General features: G+C 32.9%; 1 protein-coding gene across 2 annotated transcripts in view; it reads right to left on the bottom strand.

The window, feature by feature from the left end:
• EPHA5 (EPH receptor A5) overlaps positions 1 to 19,643 on the bottom strand; it is a 313,822-nt gene that overhangs the window by 169,953 nt on the left and 124,226 nt on the right. For both annotated transcript variants that reach the window (XM_036854002.1, XM_036854004.1), the window contains exons 4-5: positions 5,842 to 5,997; positions 1,531 to 1,866 (exon numbers count right to left, since the gene is read on the bottom strand). In XM_036854002.1, coding sequence (XP_036709897.1) covers positions 1,531 to 1,866; positions 5,842 to 5,997 — 492 coding nt within the window. The remainder of the gene's footprint in view (positions 1 to 1,530; positions 1,867 to 5,841; positions 5,998 to 19,643) is intronic.

Genomic DNA, 19,643 nt, shown 5'->3' with positions numbered 1-19,643 from the left:
GCGATGGAAAGTCAACATACACTAGTATTGCCAGAAGCTGAGTCTATACTGAAGGAAAACCTAATTTTCACTATTTTTGTCTAGCTCTTTTTAGCACTTTTATTAGTTCAACCTTAGGTTAGGGAGTAAATGGAGAAAATATAAAGGATTCACTGAAGACAGTGGTGTATACGTGTACTGTGTTTTTTCTCATGGAATAAAAAAATGCTATTGGCATGTATTCAACATGGATGAGAACATCTAGAGTGCTTAGAATGATTCTTAGTGAATTACACAAATACCTGTATATTACCTGGGCCACTTTTGAATGTTTTCTTCAGTTTTATCAGTCAAAAATAACTATGAACTCAATGGCATGTGTTTTCTTTTTCTTATTCTCAAGAGATAACCACTTCATTTACCTGACACATCCAATAATTCACATTATTTTGGCCAGAACTTGATTACCAACAGCATTCTCTTGTCAACCAGATCATTCCACCACCTACAAACTTATACTAACATTATATGAATTAAGTCTGATTCGATTCAGTCAAACACATCCTATTGCATTGTGAGCTCTACCGGCAAAGATGTCCTCACCCACCAAAGCCCACCTGAGGTAATTATGAGGTAACAAGCTTATGCCCTTGGACTGAGAGTTTTGGCCAAAATATAGAAGGAAAGTTACATTTAATGCCTCTTCCCGCCCATGTACTTGTTGTTGACAAAAACAAGTTATAAGTTACTCATAGGCTTTGAATGACTCCTGCCACATAATGAGTTATTAATTCAGCCATAGTTTATCTTTGGTTTTTATTTTAACAGAAAATAATTCTTCTATATTGTTTTCTTAAAATTAAATATTTGAGGGGAAAATTTAGGGGAATTAGTAGTTCAAGCAGAACTATTTTCCCTACTCTTTAATAATTACTCCCTAATATTTCCAAGATCTTCATATAGAATATAGATGTATCTTCACATGTATGGTGGTTGTACAATGGTTCATAGTTATTTTAATTTTGATAAGTGGATTTATCAAAAAATTATCTCATGCATTTTTATTATAATAATAATAGAAATAATAAGAAAACCCTATTTCAATCTGCAAAGAAAATTCAGATGTGGTGCCAAACAAACAAACCAACCTGCCAGATTACCTGCTAAATTAATTAATTAAACAAAAACACCTGAAGTAAACAAAACAACAAAAATGTAGATCTGAGCTGTAATTATTGCACTGTGTGAAATTATGAGATAAAAAATTTTGCCACAAATGGATTTGAGCCAGAAAGGTATTTTTGAATGAAAAAATTCAATTAAAGCCTATCTTTTTTTTTTTCTGTCCATGGATGTGTCTGCTAAGAAAGCCTTAGCTTTTATTTGCTTAAAGCTATGATAAAGCATTTCAAGATGTATTTTACTTTAAGTCCTAACCCTCTGGATAATGGGAAGTCATCTCTCATGTCTCAGGCGACTTAGCCCTGAGCTGTGGAGATGACTGACAGCGCTCGGCCTAAGGTACATGATTTGGTTAGACATCACACTTACCTGCTTGATTTGTGGTTACATTTACAGACACATACTGCCGGGCTCCTGGGCTCAAGTCGGACACTCCATTCACTGCCTCAATCTCAAAGGTATAGTTTGTGTGAGCAAGCAGATCCACCATCATGACAGAGGTGTTTTTCAGGCCGATTTGCTGGGGGAGGTACCTGACATGACCGCCACACTCGTCACACACACCTGCATGTGAGTTGCACTTCTTGCATGCAATATAATATGACACATCTGTCCTTCCACCAGTGTCAGCAGGAGGAATCCATTCCAGAAAGACACTAGTTTCATTAACATTTGAGATGGCATTCCGAGGAGCTGAGGGGGGTCCTGGTTTGCAAAGTAAAGTGAAAAAAACAAATTTTGAGATGATAAAATTAGGCATTGTTTACTACACAAATCTCTGGTCTGGAAAAAAAATGGATTTGCAATCAATCTGTTAAGCAGGGAGAATGCAAGAGTCATCAATTTGTAATAATCTTTGAAAACTCTTGTTATACCTTTGTAGAAACAATAGTGGGGTTGGTATACTATAGAAATGACTTATCTTGGCAAAGTTGCAAATTCAAATAAAGATGTTTTGCTTAGTGTATATGTAAAGAATTATGGAGTAAAAATATGTATGCAAAAAATGTTAGATAAAATTATGTATTCAAATAGTGGCAAGTTCTTTGGCAAGTCCAAGGAATAATTCTCCTTGGGGATTGAACAGATTACTTCCTCAATGATACTCATCCCTGAAACCTAGGAAGTAAACATGAAGGATTTACTAAGCAATGAGCACAGGTAGAAATAGGATTTATTAGTGTGGCTCTTGAGTACAAATTCCACAAGAAGTAGAAAAAGTAGCCTTAGTTTATCTCCAAATAAATTGCATAGCTACTGATAAACCACCAACAGAATTTGGAACCTCCCTCATATGTCAAGAAAGAACTAGAATTTAAGTAGTTGATCAACATTACAATCTGTAATAAAATTCTACTTACTTTGATATTGTTTTAATATTGTGGCTCTGCAAAATTGTGAATTTTACTTAATTGGAAATCTAAAATTTATTTTAAAAATAACTCTCAAAAACACAATAAGAGGAAGAATGAACATGTTCTGACCCTGAAAGATCAGCAGAATAAATTTATATATAAATAACAAATAATATTCATGTGTTTATTACTTTATTTCTGAAATAATAGTTAGCAGACTAAAGAGAATTAAACTTGTTTACATATCAATTGTAACAAATGAATTACTCTGGTGGGGGATGTTGATAATGAGACAAGCTATGAATGTGCGCAGACAGGGGATACATGGGAAATCTCTACACCTTCGTCTTAATTTTGTTGTGAACCTAAAACTGCTCTAAAAAATAAAGTCTTTAAAAGAATTCATTGCATAATGTCTGATTCTATAGTAGATTTTTAGATACTCAGAGTTACAACTTCAGTCAGCTGTTAATATTATATGATCAGATGTTCTCAAAGAGAAAATACATTTATATTTGTTTCAGACATAGTAAAGATTCCCCAACAGGGAATAAAATAGACTGTGATGGTAGCTGAATGGTTCATAAGCATAAATTAAGCTACTTAGGATGACATAGCTTAGTTATCTTAATATGTGCTGTCTGTTCTAAATATAGAAATTAATGTTAATTTCTACCTAACATTTATTAAGCCATGACTGCTGAGGACTAAATTTAAAAGTAATAAGAAAGCTACCTAGTATTTATAAAATGTCACTTAAAATTAAAGAACCCCATAACGTAAAAGCTGCCAGTTTTGACAAAACAATCTCCACTTTAGCTATATTTGTGGTTGAACCCTGTGCATTTTTCCTTACAACCTCACACACTTCGATATAAAACAGTCACTTTTAAGTTGAAACAAATACTTAAGATGGAAATACAAGTGGTTTTTTTTTTTTTCTATTCCCTCTACCTTATTTATTGAATAGTGGAAGGTTATGGAGAAAATGTAATTTGAGATCAAAATGTTACAGGTCTACTTGTGAGAAAAAGGTAAAATATACTTGAAATTTGTCTACTTCAAAAAGATATCAAACTTCTGAGGGTTTTTTTCTACCAACTGAAATACACCCCTCAGTTACCACCTTTCCTCTAAATCTGTAAAAACTGCATCAGAGTCTGACTCTTTTTCTTGACTCTTCTACTAACAGCCCCTCAGCATGTGGGTGGGGGCACATATGCCTCTCAAAGTCAAAATAAAACTCATATTCAAGGGAAGCCCTAAAGTAGAGGTAACCAGTGGAGACTGAGACTGACATGCACCTAAAAATAATGTAATGAAATTTCACTGTCCTGCTAATAGATGTGATGCATAAACCAAAGTAGAGCTGTGAGAAGTACCCTCAATTTGAACAGATTCATTAGAATCTGAATTTTGTTTGATTTTCTTTTCCTACAGGTTTATAACATTTTGTTGTCCAGAGTACCAGAAAAAACATTAAAAGTAGTTGAAACCATAAATTTAATAGCAAAGAGCCAAAGAGACATCAATCAAGCCATCTCATCTGTCCAAGGGTATCATCATATGAAGAATTTGTGTTATAATGAATGCAACTAAGAACAGAACACACACACTCACAGATTATATATTAGAAAGATCTTCTACAGGACTCCCAATAGTCTTTTTTGAGAAATGCATACAAATTAGTGTTCTTTTGAGACACAGTATTAGAAATTCACACACCTGGAGACAGAGAAAATATAAAGCCTCAGGTCCTAAAAGAAAGCTAAGCAGTCCTTGCCACCAGAGCAGGGCTCTCCACCATTCCCAAACCTAGTAAATTTACAGAAAGGGAGGCTCACATTTGTGCTGAGAAAGATAAAGGTCATGGATGGACTACTTAAAGAAAGAATTCTAACAAAATTAATAAAATTTAAATAAGTCAAGATATGGTTTTCTCTCCCTAATTTACCAAACTACAGTCTAGCCAACACTCCCCCCTACTATTTGGGCTTTCTTTTGCTCTGAGTAATTGAAGCAATTTCCACTGAAACCAAGATGCATCACATTCAATCACTGTTTATATCTCCTCAATTCAAATGTATCCTCTCAAAAAATGTATATAATAATGTCATTTACTTATTTGAAGAGGATTGTTTATAATTAGTAATCATCTAACCCATAAAATTATCAGAATGTGATAAAGAATGATCTTTAGCAATATAGAGTTAATTAATATCAATGATTTGAGAAATTATGAAAATATGTTTCACTGACATGATGAAATTGACACTGAAATTCAGATAAAATTTCAGTTTGTGATTAAGTAAAGAAACTGTATGTCTTTATATATGATACTCGTGAATAGTAAATTTCAAAAAAAATGTGTCTTCATCTTTGAAAGCACCTACAACTTACTGGGATCTAAAATAGTAAAACATGGGATGCCATGGAAACTAAATGTTATGGGGAGATGGGATTCACTGTTCTTCTCTTCAATTTTCTGTTTTTGTTAGATCTGCTATAGAGACTATGGTAGAAAAACTAAAGACGTATTGTCATGAAGCAAACTAACACATAAATTTGTTTCCTTCCCAGAAATATGTGGAACACTAGAAAAACAAAAACACCAAAATATTGATAGATGCAGATGTACCCACTGCAACTGTTGGAATTAAATGTTTAATATTCATCTACTCATTATAAGATTACCTGATCATATAATTAATAACAGTTAAGGACACTCACTGTTAATAAACACAACAACTACTTGAAAATCCTAGTTGACAGCTGATTTTATATGTGACTCTTAAATTTGATTTGCCATCCCCCAGTTCTCCATGTTTGTGTAGTGTTTCCTGTCTTCTTTTATAAATGACCTTCTCATTGGTCTTTGCAGCTTAGCGGGGCAGGTTAGAACGAGAAGGTGGAAGAGCCATGTACTGCACGTTTTTGTGATCAGAAAGCTGCCTTGGAAGAAGAAGAGGAGGAAGAAAAATAAAAAAGATTTACCAGAAACAGGGGAATGGATTTGTCAAAGTCATGTTTGGCTATCATGAACACTAAAATAAATCACAAAATAAAAGGAAAAATTCCATATTTGTGGCTCAGATGTTGAATTTGAAATGAGGGAAAATGGCCGTTTCTCACAGTAAGTGATAAAACAGACTCAAATTTCTCAGTGCTTACTCAAGAAGGTTGAAATCTGGTGAAATACTATATTGGAAGATTAAACATTATGCCTGTTTTAGGGGAAATGGTAAGAGAATGTAACAGGCTCCATCATGCTCTTTCTTCAAACTGGTGAAAGTTAGCATCACCAAATGTCCATGGGTTTCCTTACTTGTGCATGCCATTGTGGGTGGATCAGACTCCCTCCTGAAATAATCCTTTTCACAGACACAAGAGGTTGAAGCTTCCTCATGGGTATAACTGTGAGGTGGACATTTGCTGCAGCTCTGGCTGTGAGGTGAGGCTTTGAAGAACCCAGGTCTGCACACTGTCAAAAGAAATAAGAGACTAAGCTTTTCCCTGGAACAGATGCAGTGTTTGTTTTGTGAATAATGTCATTATTTTGACTAGTATACACAGATTACATATAACACCATCTATTCATTATTTTCAAAATTTTTTCATCTGTTTCTGAATCATAAGTAACAGGCTATTCATTCAGATAATTAAATATTTATTTTAAGTATTTAAATTAAACATGTTTGGAATAGATATATTTTTAATGATTTTTATGCTACAGGAGCTTATAAGAAATTATATTATAAAAGGTAAATACTCATATGTATTTAAAACTGAAGAAGTGCTTTGAGTATAATTTTCAATTATGCTATTATTAATACAACTTATGTTGAAGAAATACAAAATTTCCACTATGCTCAGAGAATGGCATGGTACACAGTAGTTACTTAAAATTTTGTTGTTGAATTAATAAATAAACCAATTAGTAGGTGCTAAAACCTTCACAAAATTCTGTTAGAATGGAGAGAATGCATGATTGAGCTGGTATATCATTCACATTATTATTAATTCACATTATTATTATTATATTGATTCCAGGAGGAGTCAGATTTTAGGCATTTGTTTTACATTTTACTCCATTTTGGAACTTTTCGTTGAGATTCTTACTGATTCAACATGCATCTATTCTAATATCAGTCATGTTTATACTATAAAAATTATGATGCTCTACAAAGGGGAAAAATTGTGCCTTATTCAATTTTCCATTCACAGTACTTATCACAGTGTTTGACCACAGAAGGTGTTCATGTATTGTTATGTAATGCACACATGAGTAAATGGCATGGCACGAAAAATGTAACTGAACTACTTAGAATCACATGAAGAAAATGTTCTCCGATATTTTTCTTAAGTTGGTGGTCAGGTAAGTAAATGCTAACTTTATTAGTTAGCATTACTATTAGTAAATGCTATTAGTAAATGCTAATAAAGTAAGTCTCTTTATTCTGTAGATTCCCTAGACTTTTGTATCTTTCTTTCTTCTTAATGGGTAATAAAGCCAAACTTCAATATTCCAATTGCCCATTATGGACAAAGTGAAGACCATCAAACTGATGGTTTGATTATTTTTTAGAGCTTAGTTAACATAAAGCTAATCAACCATCTATGTTTTTTCATATTTTGAAAACTCACTATATATACTTAAGAGCATTTATTCAAGTATCAATGAACATTTGCTAAGCTTAATGGTAAACTTGTATTTCAAAGGAATTTTTTGATAGACATAATGAATTGGGGCCAATTTTCATGTGCTATAAATGATCTGGGGTTTTAGTTATCCATGCTAAGGCTTTCTGCCATCCCCATGAATAATCAGGAATTGACAAAAATGAGAATGTACTTTTTCAGTAGATCTAATTATAGCTATAGTAAAGCCTTAATGCTCTTATAATTTCAGAACGAACGTGAACGTATTTGAAAGATAAGAAGAGCTTTTTGATAATATTAGGGACATTCTTGTAGTTAAATGATTAGGAGAAGATTTAAAATATTATTTTTCTTATAATAGGATTGCTGTAGCAACCAGTACCATTCTTAGCTAAGTTACCCAATTTTTCTTCTTTTATCCTTTTTAGTAAAACCATTCTCACTTCAAACATGATTTGCTCTCAAAGACATGAACTGTCCATCAACATATTCTGCATATTTGGAACTCATTTATCACTCATGAAACAAAAGTCATTTCTTTTTAATGTGTCTTTTAATTTAAAAACTTTATATGATATCACATATTACACTATTTTTCAACCCTCCATGGGAACTTTGGAAATAGGAAACAATATAAATGTAAGTAAAAAGTAGATAAATGTACCTTTCTGTTCAGTCGTTGAACAAAATGCTTTCAGCAGGTGGTGGGCCAGAAAGTTTCCTTGCTACTGGGTAATGAAGGTAAAAAAGATAGACATGGCCCTGCCTTTATGAGTCTTAAAAGTACTGTAGGAATAATTATAAATATGATTATTCTAGGAAAGAGAAAGAGCTTGGGAGTGAATATGGATACAATTTAGACTGGGATGTCAAAGAAGACTTCCCTCAGGAAGCAGAGCCTCTGCTGAGACGTGAAAGATTAGGAAAATTATCCAATTTGAGGAGGAGTACTGTAGTGCCTTAGAGGGTAAAGTTCTTTCAAAGGATCAAAAGAGGAGGAGGAGCAATAGGGATATGAAAAACACTAAAATATTGATCAGGGAGATAGTAGGAATAAAGAGGCAGAGATGAAGTTAGGGAAGAGGATACCAGCTCAGAAACACCTTATGGTTTCTATTATTTGGGATTTTTATTTAACGGGTAAAAACAGGTCATTACAATGTTTTAAGCATGGAAATAATAAGATCAAAGTAATGTTTAAGAGATCATTTCACTGTAACACGTGCAATGGATTGGAAAGGAACATGGTTGGAGGCATTTGGCCTTTTTGTTTCTGTTGCATTGGTCCGAAAATGGACAAGAGTGGATCCAATGGTGATAGATAAGAGTAGGTAAATTCAGGAGATGAATATGAGGTAAAATCAGCAAGATTTCATGATACATTTAATTGATCAGATGCATGAGTGATAAATCTTAAGAATGACTCTAAGGTGCTTGGCTTAAACTGCACTGGCAATACTGGTACCATTTTCTCAGAGAACACTAGATCTGAAATGTATTGGGGGAAGATAATGATTATATTTAAAGCATTATTTAATTTGAGGTGGCTAAAGAAATCTAAATAGAGGTATAGAGAGGAAAACTGTAGGGTTTAATGTTGCCTAAGAAAAATATCACAAAACCATAATTATCCATTGCCTTCAAATCATGGCCCTAAATCCAAGTGAGACATGCAATGCTGCTACACAATCCTAGTGTTATTTTCTTAGTTAACTTCAGTTCCCACTATCGAAAGGATTATTTTGTAGCTTTTCCTCTTTCTTCTAAGTCCTTACAAGCTCTGTTCCTTTGTGACTCTCATGGTATATTTGTGTGCGCTGAGAAAATAGAAGTCATCAGAGAGGAACTTTCTTATTTTCCTACCACCAAATCTCCAAACCTATATGCACCTTTCTTCCTGTTAAAATGGAAATGTCTTTGCTCTTATCAAATAAAAATTTATTTGAATTAGGAACTGTAACTCTCTGAGAGTAATCTTCCAAGTGTCTACTATCCCTTTTACATACTCAGGGGTACTCTCAATCAATCTCTCTCTCTCTGTCTCTCTCTCTCTGTCTCTCTCTCTCTGTCTCTCTCTCTCCCCCTAGCTCCCTCTCTCTCTCCCCCTTTCCCTCCCTCCTGTAGTCATTAACAGGAGCCTGATACAATTTCCAGAACTCATCAATGGAAACAAAGTGAAGCAAAACAAAACACATAACAACAACAAAACTATCAATCTCGCATGACCCCATTTCTCCCCATGGGAAAAGCTACCAAACAGTTTGCTTTCCATGCAGAACACAATTTCTTAAATTATTTTTCCATACATGCATATCCACCTCCTCATTTTAAGTCACATGTTGACACACTCCACTCCACTGCCACTGCTTTTATTAAGAATGTAGCCTACTTGTTGCCATACTTCTCCACAGCATTTGATCATGTCCTCTTCTTGGAAACTCCAGTTAATTTTCCTACAAAATGCTAGCATAGCCTACAAGTTTCCACACAATATTTAAGAAACCCTTTAAATGTGACCTCCTTCCACACTCACTATCTCCATTCATACTAACCTACTTGCAATTTCCAGCACTTGAGAAACTCCTTTATCTGCCTCTGAATATTGCAGGAAAAGCATTCCAGGCCAAAAGGCAAGAAATGTAAATTGGGGGGGGGAGGTAAAAAAGCTTGTAGTTCATGATAAACTTGGATTTAATCTGAATACATTTGGAAGACTCTGTGTGTATTATTATTATTATTTTTTTTGAGGACATTCTTTCTGTTAAGCACTGTGGCAGGGAATATTTGTACTGTGGGGAGAAAATAAAAATTATACTCTATACCTTGAAGCTACGATATATTTGGGAAACAGAAAATAAATAATAGTCAAAAAAAGTAAAATTTACTTTTTACATTTTAATCATGACAATATTCAACAAAAATTATTTAGATAAGCAGTAAAATTTCTCTAAATTCCAACTTGATATAGTTCATTCAAAATAAAGGAAGCTTCTGGAGCAAAGCTGTTTCACATGACACATCACCTAAATATTTGAAAATACTATGCAAGTCCACTCAAGTTGGACAAGAAACAGGAGAAAAAAATGCATCCTATGTTAACATGTTTCATAAGATTATCTTAGCAGTCCTCTGGAGGCACAGAAACTATTTTTAATAATTCTTATTCTGTCCATGCTTCAAGTCTCATTTTAAGTGCTACGTTTTTTTTCTATGATGCTTGTGCTAAATCCATGATTACATATTGTTTCCTTACACATCCTTTAGAACTTTGAACCATTTGTTTAACGTCTCTTTTATGGTAGATAGAAAATATTTTGCCAAAATTCTATGTGTATGAATTCCATCTACTCCCAACTCATATAAACATTCTGGAGAATGGAAACTGTTCATTTGATTTTCATCATATGAACCATAGTTCTTTGTATTGAGTACATATTCATCAGTATTTACTGGTATAAGTAGTACATTTGTGTCTTTCTTAGGGTCTAAATGGTATGGCAGGAACTTTAAAAAGCTGGTAATCAGAGTTGTTTAAATATTAAGTTCTGGCAAGTAAAAAATATTTCATCTTCACTCACTACTTTAGAAGTTTTGCACAGATTACCAACACTAACTCTTATATGTATCACTTTAAAAACAAAGATGTTATAGTCAGTTTTTAGATTTAAACATAAGATGCATGTCATCTATATTCAAATTAATGAAGGCTGTCATTTGTTAAAAGTGTGAAAAGGTGCTGTCTACTCTGATTAAGAATTTTTTTAATCCTCAATATTACCAAAAATGTATAGTTGACAAGTTAGGATTTTTCCAACTATTTCTTGTCATTTAAATTACTTTTAATGTTTCCAAAATATTTTCGTGTTAAAGGTCCTTCACCCTTGGGATACTTAAATGAATCCATTTTACAATTCAAAGTCAATACTCCAGAAGCATGGTCACCAAGGAAAAAAATTATTTAAGTAATGTAAAAAATACTGTTTTAGTAATTTATAATTAAATTATAATTCTCCCCATTCGAATTAAAACATACAGATCATTTAAATATATATATATAAATATATATGTATAGAAGGAAATGAGAATAATAAATGCACAGACTGTTGTTGTCTATAGAGTTCAAGATATAATTAACCTTCAAAAATGTCATTAGATTTATCTAATTATACTTTATTAAGAATGACAGAAAATCACTATGAACAAGATTTTTACCATAGTTCTATCATATGTGAATTGTCAGAGAATATAAGCTATGTCAAATTTGCTTTTTAAATAGATTTTTCAAAATAAGGTGCCCACAAGATAGCTGAAATTTAAAAGATGTGTTAATTAAGAAAAACAGCATAACACAACATGCTAGAAGGAAATTACAATTCAAAATATATCCAATAATATTTATACCAAAATTTAACAGCAATAGATTTATCCTTACATTTAAAATATATGCTCAGTAAAAAAATAGGTACTGTGTTAAAACACTGACATTAAAATAGATTTTCAACTAGGTAACAGTTCTTGAATGCTTGCAAACAGAAACATAAGAACTAACCTATTTTAGAATCTAGAATAGGCTAATTAGAATCTAAGTTAAATGATTGAAAGCAATAAGGCTAATTTGAATATTAGAAAACAATATCAGAGAAGAACAAGAATACTATTGATAAATACTTTAAATATATCTCTTTCTCTAGATATATATATGTCTATATATATATATATAAATTAGGCTCACCAAATATTGATAGACGCTCAAAGGAATTACATAATATTTATAAATAAAAAGTAAAATTAATTGCTACATATCCTTTACGTATTCACTCATTCAATATATGTAATAAACCAAGCCTGTGTGTCATAAACTGTACTGGACATATAAATATAAGTAAAAACTACTCATTGCCATTATGCCATTAAATAACTCAGTCGTGGCTATTGCTTACATGTTGTCCTGGCACATATTTAGGCATTCATTACTTGTTTAATGTTTAGTATTAATACACACATTTTAAAAGACACTCAAAATGACAATTTAAAATAGCATCCTGTGTGTGTGTGTCTGTATGTGTGTGGAGACAAAAAATTTTTGACTCTCAGTAAAAGATATACACACACACATTATTATAAATTATAATTATATATAAAATTATAACTTTTATATACTTATTAAATTATACTTTATATTGTAAATTATAAATAAAATATAGATGTGTCACTTTAGAAATTGTTTAGGATTGTATTACTCTCAGATTTTTATGTTCTAAATGTATGTCATTTATAGAAGTGCTGTATCATGTAGGGTCAATGATCAATTCTACTGAACTGAACTCCCTCTCATAGTCTAGGGTAAGACACCTCCCCTATAGGTCACAAAAGAGCAGAATATCCTTAAATTTAGTAAAAAAATGTATTATGTACCAATATTACCTCCTACTTTATTTCTAAGATCAGAACTTATATACTTCATAACTAACAGCTAGCGACATTAGAAAATACTTAAAATTTGAAATATACTGAATAAGTTATGTATAGATAATATCTATGTACTAAATAACCTGGAATGGAATATTTTTCATGCTCAAGTAATGCATGTTGATTGAATTATCACTTAGTTAAAATTATTCCTTGATGATGATATGGTTTTCTAAGATAAAACAGTTAAGCTAAACTAATTTCAGTTTCACAAGTTTAAATACCAAGAGTCCTGTGGAGTATTCATGAAAAGACATTATGCAGTGATATGATGATGTGTCTCTCCACTGTGGTTTGGAATGGACTGACACATGGCCCCTAAACTGTGTACAGCTGTAATTCACAAGATTACCATTTTATATTTATCTAACTAAATCTCCACTAAAATAAAAGCCACAGAATTTCAGCGACTCTTCAAAGACTTCCATAACCAATCTATATAAGGATGAACATTTATTGAAAATAATAGAATCTATGGTATCTCTCAAAGCAGAGGTTATAATTTCCCTTTAATTTTTGATTAACTGGATTTCTCTCCAATAACAAATTGCTATAGATAATTTTAAAGTTGTATTTTAATTGTTAATTTACTGGACACATTTTATGGCTGTAATTTCAATAGATACTTAAGATGCTGAGCAGTTTTGTTCTCCCAAACAAATATCAGCATGCTTTAGTAATAGTGTGTACAGGACATGTATGAGAATGTATGTGAATGTGCAAAACACTTGATATTTGGTTATATATTTTCAACTTCATTTAAAAATTAGATAAAATTAATTTAAAATTTTAATCAGATAAAGATTTGGAGTTAAAAAGTATGTTGTTAAAATGAACAGAATCCAACGCACCATTTGTTTTGAAAGTATATGCAAGGTCTGGCCCAGGGTCTTGACCTTGACAGCTATGATAAAAATAGTGCTTTCTGTTATGAACATTTCACCTTGTACCACTGGGCATTACATCTCAGTTCACTAACTCAGAAGATGATACCACCAGAGTAACAAAATCATATCTCCTTTGATATGATGAAAAAGTACAGATTAAGTATGTACCATTTTGAAATAAAGAATAAGCCACTCTTTGTAGTATAAATGAATTAGTGATAATTTTCTCCTTAAAAATCAAGCAACAACTACAACCAAGGAAAATTTACTCCTCAGTCCATTCAGAGAATTACTCCCCAGATTGGTTATAATTTGACTTTAACTAAAATGTTAACAATGCAGTTCTCTTTAAAAAGCATAGATATAGAGAGATTAACTACAGTAAGTATTTGAAAACTATAATTTACATTAAAACAAAAGAAATATTTAAAAATTGCCCTGATTATTTGCGAGAAAGTGTGCTTGGATATAGGATGTACCTGGTTTATATGAACATAAATACAATGAAGGCAGTATAAAGGATACCTAAGACATGCAGTCGTTCTAAATTTTCTCCGGATTGCACACTGAGACAAACTGAATTAAGCCATTTTGCAAATGTTTAATCCATATCTACGAAATGTTGTCCTTTTAAATTGAAAGTCTGTGAATTAGCAAAAGCAACTGGCTAGTGAAGTTAATTTGGCAAAAGCAACCATCTATTTGCCCCTAATTTTCAGTGTTCAAGTGTCCTACTGGGTTTCAAATTAAACAATTTCAGATGTCAACATTAGGGACACAATGCTTTATTCACAGAATAGAAAATTCATGCCCAAAATAACTTAGTAAAGACTGTCCTTTAATAATATACCTTATTTCTAGAAACTTCAAGCAGGCAAAATCTGAAATATATTTCATAGCATTATATATTACATTATCTTTATTTGTCTATGTTTAGCTCACATATTTTTTCTTCTTAGTTTAATGTGATCGGTGCTATAGAATTTCTCAATCATTCCCAGAGTTTATTTTTATGTCTTAGCTATCTGGGTCTCAATTTCAAAACCAGAATGAGGCTTGGCTTTTTTTCAAAAGTCAGAGCAGGAAGAAAAAGGAAGCCAGAAAAACAATAACTAAATGGCTGATCTCAAGGATGATTAAAAAACAGGTTCTTTACTTCGTAATATGGAAATTTAGACTTCAAGATTATAATCTCAATTAAAATTAGATTATGTTTTAAAGCATATTCCTTTCCACTGTCACTTTATGGTTACCATCCTGCCAGCATCTCACCAAACATTCTCTTTTATAATTACATGACATAGAAACAATCATTACAGTAGCCATACTAATAAAACAAAATGACATATATTCAGCATGACCACTAGTGCCAGTCAATAAGTGGAACTCTACACAGATCCAGATCGTTTAATTAGGACAATAATAATATGAATTCAGTGCTATTAATTCCATTGTATAGGTACCAGACTAAGCAATGTGCCTAAATTCTTAGAACCAGCCAGTAAGTAAAGAATCTGGAAGTTCAGCACAGGAGTGTCTGGTAACACAGCTAAGCTTTCTCACCATTATTCGGTTGAGAGCAGGCCTTGAGGCACCATCTTTCTCGTTCCTGGATAATAGTCACTCTCTATGTAATGAACCATTCTCAGGGTTGAGGATTGTGGAGAACATTTCAAGTGTATTCTGTGCAATCTCATGTAACCCAGACTGCTATTAGCAGGACTTTATTCACTACTTGTTTCTCATTACTGTGTTCTCCACAGTCTTGTTTTTAACTCTTTCAGTCCATGTGGCCACCTAATAGCTCTTCTTTGATTAAAGAGCTTGGACTTATGAGTTTATTAGACTTGAGTTCAAATCTTGGCAATTTTACATTGTATCCATATGACCCTTGAGATGATACATTACAAACTTTGAAACTAATTTTCCATATCTGTAAAACAGTAGCTCCTTTATGGATATTTGTAAGGGTTTAATTGGAATACACACATACACAGGTATAGATCCAAATATAGTATAGGTATAGATATACACGATGTGTAACATACACACCCATATATGTGTAGCACAGCGCTTGGCAGAGAACACTCAATAAATGGTAGCTCTTTATTAATATGAAGAATACTATGATTAATATGCCAATGGTCATCAAGTCTTGAGCTACCTCTATGTCTATCCACTTCAACTCAGAATAGATTTACATCTCATAATCACAAGATTACAGAACTGGAAATGACCTTACATGTGGCTGTCACATGCCAGACGTAATACATGCACATACCAGGCTTGTATATAATGAGTAGCAGTAATTCCTCTCACTCCCTTGTTTTTCCACTGAAGAAACCATACTAACACTTGAGTGAGAGTAAAAGACAAGACTTCATTAAAACTAACCTAAAATCTAAATTAAGAAAGACATTTCAGGGCTTTTAACTATTTAACAGAGAAGCAAAAAAGATTAAAATAGCCTGCCTAAAATCACAGAGAAATTTAGGACGAAAACTTTGGCCACTGATTCCAATGTTATACTTTTTCAAGTACATTCTTGAACTATTGTCAGAAGGATAATACCTCACTTTTAAAACAAAAATAAACCTCATAAAACCATGCCATGGAAAGCAGTTGTTCATGGTGGTGATGGTGTTAGACTTCACCTCTTCCACTTGACTGTGTTACCTTGAATATCTCACAACTGTCTTGTCTAACGTCATCCACTCCAGGTTTAGATGGTCACTGCACTATGGGCAAGTCTTAAAGTAGTCTCAAATTAGATAAACAAATTCAAAATGTTCACTTCATTAGAATATAAAGCTTTAAGAGACTGCCAGCATTTATCTTTTTTAATACAATCAGGAATAACATTTTATAAGGCTAAAATTTGACTCATGATAATTTTTCCTTCCTTAAACAACAGACAATCTCAGAAGTTAGATAATCTTTGTCTTTGTGAGTGCCTAGAGATGTGGGGTATATTAATTTTCTTACAGTTTTGTAGAATAATATCACAATTTTAGGGAAACACTTTCTTCTAAGGAACTACAATTTGAATAGTATGAATGACTAACCTAAAAGTTACAGATAATAGAGTCTGATGAAAGCATGTGCAGTGCATTATAGAACCTCAACTTTACATTTCTTTCTTCTTTCTTCTTCTTTCCTTTTTTACATCATGAACATATTACATTGACACATTTTTCAGCATGAAACCTACCGAATTGATATTGAAAAGATAGCATTTGTTATGGACTAAATGTTGTTTGTGCTCTCAAAATTCATATGCTGAAGCCCTGACTTCCAATGTGATGGCAGTAGGAGGTGGGGCCTGTGGAAGTTAACTAAGTAGATGAGATCATGAGGGTGAGGCCCTCATGATGGAATTAGTGGCTTTATAAGAAGATGGGGAGTGGCTGGAGCAAAGTTAGTAAAAGTAAGTGTATTAGGGGATGTGGTCAAACAGGTGGTGGGCAACAGATCACAAAAGGCTTTGAAGGCTGTTGTAAAAACTTTCATTCTTACTCAGAGAAATGACATAGTACAATTTTAAAGGCTCACTGTGGCTTCTGTCTTGAGAACTGACTTTAATGGATAAAGAGGGAAAGCAAGGGGAACAGTTAAGAGGCTACTACTATAATCCACCAGAAGGATAATGCTGGTTTGGTCCAGGTTGGTAGTAGTGGAAGTGCTGTGAAACCACTGGATGCTGCATATAATTGACGGTAAAGAAAACAGCATTTGCTGATGGATTGGATGAGAGATATAAGATAAAGAGAGGAGTAAAGCATGATTTGAGGAACTGAAAGGGTGAAACTGTCCTCATCTGATATAGAGAAGTTTGCAGATGGTGCAGGTTTTCAGGGGAAGATGGGGAATTCAGTTTGGGACATATTACATTTAAGAAGTATGAGAAATTCAAGAGGAGATGTCAACCATACAGCTGCATAGATGAGTCTGGAGTTTGAGAGATAACTCAGGGCTGAAGTTAAGAGTATTTAAGGCCATGGGACTGAATAAAATCTCCATGGGGAAGAGTGTTCATGGAGAAGAGAAGATGGTCCTCCACACTCAGTATCCAACACACAAAATTCCAGACATTGTTGGTTGTCTTTGGCTGGGTGCTCAGGATACAAAGATACTACCAAGAGACTAAAAGCATAGCTTTCAGCTATTTATTTACTAATTATTGTGCCTTCAAAGTTCCGGGCAACTTACTAAGACATATTTTAACTTCACTTCCTCAGTTAAAACTCAAGAAATCCATGAGGTAAATAATATCATCCATTTTACACTTAAGTAAACTGTACCCCTGAAATATACCCCCCAAAAAAGCTGAGATTCAGACTCCATTCTGTTCACTGACAAGTCTGTCCCCCAATCTCCTACTTCTTTATCCTTGAAGGGATTCTGGCTCTTTATTCTTGAAAGGATTCTGGCTCTGTCAGCCTTCTTTCCCAAGAAGAAACTCAGCCCCACTTTCTCTCTCCACCTTTCCTTTTGGTTTCTGAAGGAAAACCCATATTTGGTTGGACTAAATGCCACCTGGCTTTGTACCATCCTACTTTTTATTCAAAGATGACCAAAATTAAGTAATACATTATCTGGGGGAACATTTTCATTTTTTTCTCTGTAAGATGTAAATTTCTTTCTAGCTCATGATAGTATTTTTATCAAAATTATGGTAAAAATCAACAGGGACAAAATTAAAAATCATCTTTTGGAAAGTAGTCATTATGTTGTGATACTTAAAGCTTCTTATTAAAAATACACTAAATCCATCATTAGCAGTAGTTACTATTAAGAATATTTTACATATCAGTAAGCATGGCATTGCCAGTGGTAGGTGAACGTACAGAGAAAATAAGTATAAGAAATAAATGTCATGAATTATGTTAATTTTAATAAACTTTTAAAAGACATTTTAAATATAAAGACTATAGTGTTTTACATAGATTTTACAATGAATCATTTAAACATCAACTGATATATCATAAACATGAAAAATAAATGAATACACCTAACTTTTTCAAAATCTATCCTGTATGCAAAATTTAAAAATTAATCTAGTGGTGAAATCTGGAGGGAAAAAACCCTGACTTTTCAAAAGCCAAATGTGTGATGGCTTACTAGAACTGAGTCTTCAGTCCTGTGATCAAGCCTGCCATGCAGTTTTGTCACTGAACCTGCAGAGAAAGAGGGATTCTCAAATTATGATCTGTTTTAAACAACTGGAGTAATTTGTGGTTAGGAAATATGACATTTGGGAGAACTTATTTTGATTTATGTTGTGTGCGTTTGCTCTACCCACATTTTAGGGCTCTAGTCCAAAGCAGTAATAAGTTACAAACATTGTTCTTAGGGAGCCACTAAATATTCTTGATAGATTTTCATTTATGTAAGCACACTGATAGTAGGGAAGTCTCTATTTTTTATAAACTCTTCCCCAGACATATTAAGTATTTAAATTAAAGTTGAAATGGAATCAATCATTCCTAGTTCTGAAAAATCATATTTTTTAGTGGAGTACTTCACATGAAGATTTCTAAGCACTTTTGAATATTTCACATATTTTGTGTGTTTATTTTCTTTAAGGTATTTGAAACTATGCCTAGAAACAAAGCATTGACTGAATCAACTTTTACACCTTTTAAAAAGTTTGGAAAGGTATCTCAATAATCAATCTTTGTCTGGTCTTTTAAATCATTTTAACATGTATTATGATTTTGTCATGAGAATCAAAAAAAGTCAGTGGGAAACAACTTTCTATTCTTATCCATATAATAAAAGTCAAGACAACACTTATTGAGTGCCTACTATATGCCAGGTCTTGTCATAAATGCTTTGCATATACTATCACACTTTACCTACCATTTTATCCCTTACTTCATGAATCATCTTCTCTATACAACTCTGTACATCTCCCCTTTTATTGATCCCATGTCCCTCACTTCAGTAACACCTGAAAACCTACTATTATAATTCTGTCTATTTTAAATTATCAGCAAAATCTCCTGCATCCTCAATCTATTTTTTTAAATTAATTAATTAATTAATTTATGGCTGTGTTGGGTCTTCGTTTCTGTGCGAGGGCTTTCCCCAGTTGCGGCAAGCGGGGGCC

Source organism: Balaenoptera musculus, chromosome 5 (genome assembly GCF_009873245.2).
Source record: "Balaenoptera musculus isolate JJ_BM4_2016_0621 chromosome 5, mBalMus1.pri.v3, whole genome shotgun sequence".
In the NCBI taxonomy this organism is placed as follows: Eukaryota; Metazoa; Chordata; class Mammalia; order Artiodactyla; family Balaenopteridae; genus Balaenoptera; species Balaenoptera musculus.
Note: the sequence above shows the minus strand (reverse complement) of the source record. Positions and strands in the feature narration are given on the sequence as shown.